The 9,847-nt window shown below is 45.4% G+C and overlaps 1 protein-coding gene across 1 annotated transcript in view; it reads right to left on the reverse strand.

Moving 5' to 3' along the window:
• The window catches only part of aig1 (androgen-induced 1 (H. sapiens)), a 22,643-nt gene extending 13,374 nt beyond the window's left edge, over positions 1 to 9,269 (reverse strand). Inside the window, exons 1-2 of the mRNA XM_030110768.1 lie at positions 8,924 to 9,269; positions 3,430 to 3,585 (exon numbers count right to left, since the gene is read on the reverse strand). Of these exons, the coding sequence (XP_029966628.1) occupies positions 3,430 to 3,585; positions 8,924 to 9,064 (297 nt within the window). The 5' untranslated portion in view covers positions 9,065 to 9,269. The remainder of the gene's footprint in view (positions 1 to 3,429; positions 3,586 to 8,923) is intronic.
• Positions 9,270 to 9,847: the final 578 nt, after the last annotated feature.

Raw genomic sequence — 9,847 nt, forward strand, 5'->3', positions numbered from 1 at the left:
GGTTTATTCTGATTTAAACTTCAAAACAAAGTTTTCAGGCATTTGTGGTTATTTCAGAGCGGAATTCAGCTTTATTATGATTTAAACAGGAACAAAAAGTCTCATGTAAACACACTGACTGACTAATTTACCAGGAGGGAGTGAAACGACCTGCTCAGCAACACTAACCATCATATCATCAATATTATATCAAATTGATAATAGCTACTATTAGAGGTCATTTATAATCTAAATATTACAATATACAATTTAGCCATCTTTTAATTAACTTGAATTATAAATGTCTGAAGATATTTTTAACTGTTAACTGTGAGTTAATGGTGATACAAGTCAAATCCATTCACCATATATTCGCCAGTAGCTCAGACCCCTCACACTGGCCCAGTTTACATGGGTGTTTTTTTCAATCCGATTGTAAACAATCGTATTAAACGGAGTGTATACATGTACGGCATACAAAGCGATCCACGATGAATCCTCGTTTACAAGGACCCTGGGTGAAGCGGATTATACAGCGTCCTGTGACATGCGCACAAAGTCTCACGAGGAACTTGTAGGTCTTTAGCTCCGCAGCAGCAGTCCTCAGCGCCAAGCAGAGTGTTTTTATCTGCTGATATCTGCTCAAATAATGTCCCAAAAGTCCATGAAACGCTGCTGAAGGAGCGGCTGCTCCCCTGGCTGCAGCACCGCTGCACCGAGCAGCATGTCTCGTTGTGAGCTCTGCTCCGCGTGTCGATGTTTCGAATTAACTGGTGCCCGTGTTAACTTGTGACCAATACATGATTGAAAAATGTAGTCGTTCTGGCGAACGTCGGTTATCGACAGTTACAGTGAGTGTATACGTTTAAAGTGATTTGTGAGTCTTACTTTAACAACTGCTGTAATCAGCCTGTGTTTACACAGACCTCCGCCGTCATTCGTTAACACGGGAACCAGTTAATCCATAACACCAGCCGGCGATCGCTTGTATTCTGCTATACAGCTCTTTCTACAACTCGCTATTGCGCGATTTGGTTCCATCTCGCCTCTCCAATGTTTTTTCTGTCGGGGTTTTTTACTAAAAAAGTGTTTTTCAACCACCGTGGCTTTCTCTGCTGGTTTTTTGACTGTGCTGCTTCCCGTTTACTGGCAAGTCACAGGCATGCGCAGAACAAACACTCCCCCAGTTCAATCCGCTCCGCTGTCAGGCTCGTTTATAAGGGACACGGAGCGGATTGTCGATCGGCGTAGACCACCTCATACAATCGGCTCCAAATTACAATCCGCTCCGAGTGAAGCGGATCCACTCTGTCGTTTACATGACACATTTTACAATCCGCTCCACGTACAATCCGCTTATACTGGTCCATGTAAACGTGCCTATTGGCACGGCAGTGGAGGTTGACTCCCGTGAGTTCTCGCCGCACGTGCAGACCTCATGACCCACATGTCCGGAACACGCCGTGAGCCCCGAGCCCCGAGCCGAGGGCCGGCCAGCCCCTTTGTCTCGGGCATCTCCAGCGTTTTGGACGGCGGCCAGAGCATGTTCCGCAGGCCGGGGGTGGAATTACCTGACCGTCAGCTCCCCCCGCCGCCCATTGTACCCTGACCGGCGTGTTCTCTGCTTTCAGCAGGCCGGCTGTGGCAGGAAACACACACTCTGTCCCCGCATTTCACACACACACACACACATAGACTTCCACATTTTTCCACAGAGCCACAAAGCACTTCGATGGCTGTGACACATGCAGCTGGGGGTGCGCACACACACACGCAATATAACACACACACACACACACACACACACACACACACACACACACACACACACACACACACACACACACACACACACACACACACACACACACACACTCGTCTCTTATCGGCCGGGCAAGGTTTCAGGCACTCGCTGTGGTGATAATCATATCTATTGTGCTGAGTGTAAGCTGAACTCTGTGTCCAGCTCACACACACGGCAGCATGCCAGCAGACTGTTTCTATAGGTGTGTGTGTGTGTGTGTGTGTGTGTGTGTGTGTGTGCGTGTGTCAGAGTGTTTTGTAACCTGGAACATCGAAGCAGCCTCGCTGGTGTTCGGACGAGCGAGGATCGGTTAGGAGGACAAACGTGTGTGTGAATCAGTGGGACGGACGGCGCAGGCTCTCGGGCATGGCGGCGGCGGCGGCGGCAGAGCGTGCGAGACGGGAGAGAGGCGGAGTCTGAGGATCAGGCGGAGGTCGGCGCCTGGCCGGGGACGAATCGACAAGCTTTGTTCAAACACAGATTTTCCCTGCTGAAGGTCACGGGACACTTGAACTAGTTTTTCATTCAAAGTTCCAGCTGAGAGCTCTGTCCGTCATTCACCGGGTAATTTATTCAATTCAAACTTCACACGGAACAGAGAAAGACATGTTCGCTATTATGAGGCCAATATAGTAGAAAGCTAACAGGCCTTATGTACGAATCATGCTTTTTCAACAAACACAACACAAAACACTCTTCTCCCGCTCATATAAAATCCGTTCTCATTTCAGTCTTTACTAACATGTAATTGCAGATTCTCATTTGTACAGTTATAAAGCATCTCAAAGCAAAGTGGGGCCCCGTTCACACGCTGTTTTAAGAGAAAAACGCATCACATTTTCATTTCAGAAGAATTTTGCATTTACACAGCAAAGTTTTGAATATTTAGCATGTAGTTAGCATGTTCAATCACTAGTGGGTGCTGTTTGCTTTTGTAATGAATCACATATATACCCCGCCTTTCCATGGAGATGGTGTGCTAGTTACATCGAATTCAGCATTTGTGTGAAAGTGAAACTTTTCTGAAACAAACACTCAGAAAAGATGTGTTTTCAGTTGAAACGTTGTGTAAACGGGGCTTCAGTTCACACCTCAAGGAACAGTCGCCCTCCTTTGAGGACGGCTATAGCCACATTTTGGACTGAGAGAACAGACAGTTTAAGAAAGCAGGGTTGCTAAAAAAACAACTTTGGTGGCAAAAAAACACTCTGGTTAGACATCCAGCATTTTCATTTTTGGCTGCTAAAGGTTGGATTTTGGCTCCTAAAAATGTCTAAATTAATGAATGTTTGTGGCTCCAAAATATAGATAAAAATAAAGAAATAAAAAAACCTTTGGGCCACCGGATGTCTCTGATTTAAATCAAGTCCTGACAAATAGTTAAAAAAAGAAAGGATATCTGCCAAAGAAATTCAACAATCTACCTTCAAAGAGTCTCGATCCATCAGTGACCTCTTCTGAAGCCCATGTGACCTCCATGTTGAAAGTCACTCAGTTTGTTTTCAAGTGTATGTTGATTCGATAAACCACATCTTTTTACTCATTATCCCCTTCCTCTGTCTGTGTGTGTGTGTGTGTGTGTGTGTGTGTGTGTGTGTGTGTGTGTGTGTGTGTGTGTGTGTGTGTGTGTGTGTCCATGGCCTCACCGCTCCGACAGGGAAGGCCAGGACGGCCATCATCCAGTCCCTCAGGCCGATCAGCTTCCTCAGCTGCCGCTCCTGCTCCCTGCTGTCGCCGCCCTTGGTCAGCAGGCTGGAGACGTCGATCAGGACGCACAGGCCGAAGAACACCGCCTGGATCACCTGTGGGGGAGGGACGGGCGGAGCTTTTCACACGCCGGCAAGCCGAGACGGACCAAACAGTCGCAACGAAGCCAGGAGACACCGGCCTTTTTTCACAAACCCCACCGGTTTCTTCCGTTTTGCTCTTTTTAAAGGAATACTCCACCCAAAAAACGATTTGGCCTCATTTTCTACTCACCCTCATGCTGAGAAACACTCTGGAGCACTTTTTTGATGTTTCAAATGCAGTTGGAGATGTTTGGGGACTTTCGTTGTCAACAAACGGGGACCGACAGAGCCCGACAGAAAAAATGGTCCATAAAGTCCACAAAAACGTGCCCATTTTCCTTCATACTGCTCGTCCGCTGTAATCCAAGTGTCCTGAGCGCGTTACGTCCATAATTAATTCTTAACGAGGTAATTTAGTATATTTTAAGAGCCCAAACAGTGCGCTCTGGTACAGCTCAGGTGCATGTCTGCGCGAGCACCCTTAACTACGGAAGCCGCGGCAGACCAAGCAACACGCTTGTGCCCTTTCAGCAGGACACCGAATTCAAAGCTTTAAAACAGTAGCCAATCACTTTTGTGATTGTCCACAGCTCGGTCACTCACAGCAGAATATAAACAGCGGAACGTCTTCTTCTACGCTAACTATTTAGGAAAGCAGTCGCTGAATGTGCGCAAGCGAGTTGCTTGGTCTGCTGCGGCTTCCGTAGTTCAGGGTGCGCGCGCAGACATACACTGGAGCAGTATGAAAGCGCACTGTTTGAGCTCTTAAAATATACTAAATTACCTCGTTAAGAATTAATTATGGACGTTACGCGCTCAGGACACTTGGATTACAGCGGACGAGCAGTATGAAGGAAAATGGGCACGTTTTTGTGGACTTTATGGACCGTTTCTTCTGTCGGGCTCTGTCGGTCCCTGTTTGTTGACAACTAAAGTCCCCAAACATCTTCAACTGCATTTGAAACATCAAAAAAGTGCTCCAGAGTGTTTCTCAGCATGAGGGTGAGTAGAAAATGAGGCCAAATCGTTTTTTGGGTGGAGTATTCCTTTAAGTCACCGTTGAGAGCTAATAATAAAACATACATTTTAATCAACATCATCTGCTTCGTTCAAAAGACAGGGAGGCACAGTTTAGGGCCCGTTGCTTAGCAACAGCGCTGTCAAACTTTCGCCACTTGAACTCGCATCGCTTCACTTCTCATGTGAAAAAAGAAAATCATTTAAAAGGTGCTGCTTTTTTCACAAACAACCCTGTAAGACAACATTTCAAAATAAAACACACCGCAGTTTTGCAGTTTTGTTTCAAAAAAGTTTACACAGCAAAAACAAAAACAATTAGGGCTGTGGCTAACAATTATTTTTGATGTAGACTAATCTATCAATAATTTGGGGGATTTTTAATGTTTTTTTTTTTTATATTTTCAATACATTTTTTAAATAAAACATTTGTTTGTAACAGTAAGTGACATGTTGAAATTTCACTGGCTTCACTTCACTTTTTCTGAAACAAAAAGATGCATCGTCACTTGAAACGTCGTGTAAACAGATCTCGGTTGACGTGAAAACTTTTCCTAACCCTCCCAACTCGGACGTATTTCAGGAAAGCCACAGAGCGTGTCCTCAAAACTTCGCGCCAAATGATGGATGCTGGATTACAAGGAGACTGTCTGACAGCCGGCGGGTTGAGGACGGAGACGGACGGAGCGCGGCGGCTGCTCGTTCTAACCTCCGCCTGTGTGTAATAAACCTCTCCTATCGATGCATTCACAGTGATGGATGTGACCTTCTTCTCCACGGGAAGATGGAGAGGATGCAAATCCCCTCCCCCGCTCAGCTTCACCGGGAGTATCGGATGTCACCCGCCGGGTGGCGAGACGAAAACGTGATGGAGGCGTTTTCACCTAAACGCCATCGGTATGCATGTACAGTGAAGAGTCGATGCAGGATTTTGGGTTTGAGCGGACGATCAGAAGATCAATGTGTGTATTTTACAGTCAAACGCATCGATCAGGAGGAACTGCGGCCGAGGAGAGACACGGCTGCTGAAGCACTACGGCAAAACCACGTCCATCTCTGTTATTATGACCAGAATTCATCAAAACCAGTTCAAGTTTATCAAGATTAGCACATCAATACAGTTAACATCAGTTCGTAAAGCAAGATACTCTATAATCTGGATGTCAGAGGAGGAAGATGCTCTATCGTCTAGATGTTAGCTTGCTAGATCTAGATTTTCAAATGTATAATATTGGTCAGTTTCACCCCTTCAAATAATTGTTGTACACAAATGGGATGTGAGAGTGTCTGAGTCTCAAAGTGTGGAGCACATTTATTTATTTACTGCATTATTTCTTCTTTATAATCTGAGATAATGGAAAAAAATAAGTCTCTTCAGCTTTTCTCAAGATGAAAAAATTCTCTCATTCCTTTATAGGGCGCAAGATGCACGGTGTAAATGAACGTTACTGCAATAGAAACGTGTCTTATGTAATAGCTGCGCTAATAGAAAATAAATAATGAGCCTAAAATAAGCTAACAAACTATTTCTTTGCTGTTAAAAGCCTGTAAAGACTTAATGATGTCCTCTGAAGAGTGTACCTGTGTGTGTGTGTGTGTGTGTGTGTGTGTGTGTGTGTGTGTGTGTGTGTGTGTGTGTGTGTGTGTGTGTGTCTGTGAGAACGTGAGAAATAGCTGTGTCATATTTTCCACATTAAACCTTTCCCCCTGGTTAACTGTGCCGTTAAAGAGCCGAGCACGCCGGCAGCCAGGAAACACGCCGCGCTGCAACATCTGGCTCCCAATCGCAGTGAGTGTGTGTGTGTGTGTGTGTGTGTGTGTGTGTGAGAGTGTGTGTGTGTGTGTGTGTGTGTGTGTGTGTGTGTGTGTGTGTGTGTGTGTGTGTGTGTGTGTGTGTGTGTGTGCTTCAATATGAATCAGACAGATTCATTCCTCCATCCTCCTCCTATGACAGCGTTTCAAGTTTTTGGATTTTTTTGTTTCAGAAAAGCTTCACTACTCTGGAACGTCTTTAAATCAATGTCCGTCGACACACAGATGTTGAGAACGATGCGGTTTTTGTGTTGAGTCCCTATTGGTCGCTGCTGCTGGTGGATTCTAGAGTGAAACCAAACACACCTGCTGCGGAGAACAATACACCACGACCAGGTTGGACTGGTATTAAGGTGACCGGGAGTCATGACGAGGGCTGCAACAGTTCAAGTCAACGGCTGCCGTCCCACCAGATGCTTTGCTGTGTTTTACTTGCGCTGCGGTCGCAACACAGAGCTAAAGAAACGCGGCAAGTCGACTTTCTCCTCCTGCCGTAGCCGGCAGCCAAGGAAGAAGAGGACGACGCTAAAAACTGAAACAGCCCCATCAGAAAAAACATTATGGCACAAGATCGCAAATGAGGAAGTGACGCCACACAGCCGCAAGCGTCCGGAGGAAAGAGGATCCAAAGCTCGAAACAGTTTCCAAAGGTTGGGAACATTTCACTGAAAATAAAACCGGCGAAACGCGTCAAATGCAAACTGTGAAGCTCAACTCTCGTTCCACGGCAGAGCTGCGGCCATCAACGCCTGGAGGCGCTTTATCATCACGTATCACAGAGAATACATGCTTAAAATAAAAAAAGATAATCGTGACTAATCGAAAAAATAATCAACAGAGTCGTCGACAAAAATACCCGTTGGTTGCAGCCCTAGTTGTGACAGTCTGGAGGCAAACACTGATCGTACTGACCATCTCCTCAGCAGATACACGACTGGTTACTACCGCTGTGGTGCGTAAGCACAGCAGCAGCGTTTCAGAAAAGTTGCATTTTTCTCTGCTTCCATGGAGACGGAGAAAAAAGATCCACCTTGGAAGCAGTTTGCAAAAAGTTGTGTTGTCAGTGACTCCGAGCACCATCGACACCCAATACGCAGTTAAAGTTTTCAAAGTTGAGAATGGTCCCGAAATCAAAAGAAACAAGGAAAGTAACAGAAGATTCCACTTGTCCAATAAAAGGTTGAATACATGAAAACATTAAAAGTAACTTAAGTAACCGTCAGATGAACGGCAGCAAAAACTGGGTTATTTTACAAGCAAAGCTTGAATGAGAACTAATCACCAGAAAGACACAACTTGGGTTTCTTTCCATCTGCCACAACAGGAAGCTTCAAGAAACAACTCTGAAGCATGAACTTCTCCAGGAGTAGAATAAAATGGACAGCAGGAAATCCAAAAACAAGCCAATCTGTTGTTTTTACTGTTGATCCTTTCAGCTTTCAGCAGCTGATTCAGTGTGAACAGAGCTGACTTTGTGACATAAGGGCCTTTACGTGTTGGGTCTGAATGGCGTCTGTGTCTTCCTATGATTTCTGTTGGTTGCTCCAGTGTGAAGTCTCTAATTGGATTTCACTGGCGGACAGAGGACAGAGACTGTAAAGAGTTATATGTGGTCTGATGCAGCGGCTTTTACAGGCTCAATAAAAGGACTGAGGAGTTAGCCTCTGCTTCAGCATCGCTAGCTCACGGCGAGTGTTTTATAGAAGGACAAACAAGACGAATCTGCTTCCACTGCAAGTGAGAGAGCTGTGCAGCCAGCAGCCAAAGAATCAAACTTTCTAAAAGTGCCTGTTGTTGCAATATTACACAATCTTCACAAATGAAAGAAAAAAACATATATACAAACGTTGAAGAAAGTTTTGAAGTTTTTAGAGGACCCTGTTTAAATCATGTTTCAAGTGAAAACGCATCATTTTTGCTTTGTTGTTTCAGAAAAGTTTCACGTTTACATGCTAAGTGTGTAGGGACACACACACACCACACACACATGTATATATATATATATATATATATATATACACATATATATACATATGTGTGTGTATTATAATTAAATAGATTATAATATTTATATATACTCTTTGCTACTTCGTTTCATACCATGCTTTGCCTTTGGAATTGTTATTATTAATATTATTATTATTATTATTATTATTATTATTATTATTATTATTACAAATAAAACATTGCCTGGTCTGTGGAACTGACCGTGAACGCGCAGCGCGCCCCCGGAAGAGGCAGTGCACTGATGGCTTTGCGCGCTTTTCACATCACAACACCTGTTCCGGTTCAGCCGCTACACGTTTACCTGCCCCCCCTCCCTCCCTCAAAGCCCGCTGTGCCCCCCACTCCCCCCGGCAGAGACCCCGGGTGCCACTCCAGGCCCCTGTCGTTGTCGTTGTTGTTGTTTGCCGCCACAGCTTCCGGTAAACAAAGCGAAGCGGCACGTGAACCGCTGAGTAATCATCCCTAACATGTGCGCGTGAAGTTCGGCGGCGCGGGGCGGCAGCGGGCACGTTACCAGGTCGATGAAGGTGAGGAACTTCCAGCTGCCGCCGTACGTCTGGTGAGCCGGCATGTCCAGAGCCTTGTAGTGGCAGAGGATGGAGAAGTACGACAGCAGGATGGCGACCCGCAGGACCTGCGAGGGGATCAGCGCCATGATGCTGCTCGGCTCCGTCTGCGTCTCCCCGCCCGCCTTCCGCCCCGCGCCGCGCCGCGCCGCTCTGCCGCCTCCGCGAAGCCCCGGCTGGACTGGATTCTGGACCCGGTGCGGACCCGGCGTGGACCCGACGTGTGTGTGTGTGTGTGTGTATGTGTGAGTGTGCGCGTGCCAGCCGCTCCTCCTGCCCCCCTCCTCCCCCCGCTGCTCTCTCGACTGCTTCCGTGTTATGGTGGAGATGGGAGGGGGAGGAGGCTGCATACAGTAAACAGCAAGATATTATACAATATTATATAAAACAACGTGACAAAAATAATGCAATGTAACAATAATATTAATATAATGTGACAACAATATGTAATACAACGTGAGAATAATGTGTAATATATTGTAACAGTAATATGTAATATAATCTAGCCCTAACCCTATGTAATGCAATGTGACCATAATTTGTGATACTATATGACAATAATATGTAAGACAGTGGAACAATAATATATGTGACAATGTTTGAAACAAAGTATGAACTAATGTAGCAATAGTGCATGTAACAATATAACAGAGAATTTAAAAAGTAACAATAACAAATGACAAAATGTAACAACAATGTATGAAAAATACATTATTTATATGATTGACTGAGATCAATTAAAATTGCCCCGGGTGTGAATGTGAGTGTGTGTGGTTCTGTGTGTTGGCCCTGTGCTGGCGACCTGTCCAGGGTCCAGCGCCCCATGACTCTGAAAAGGATTTGCAGTCCAGGAAATGAAGTTTTATTTATTT

The sequence above is a fragment of the Salarias fasciatus genome, chromosome 15, assembly GCF_902148845.1.
Source record: "Salarias fasciatus chromosome 15, fSalaFa1.1, whole genome shotgun sequence".
NCBI classification, from domain to species: Eukaryota; Metazoa; Chordata; class Actinopteri; order Blenniiformes; family Blenniidae; genus Salarias; species Salarias fasciatus.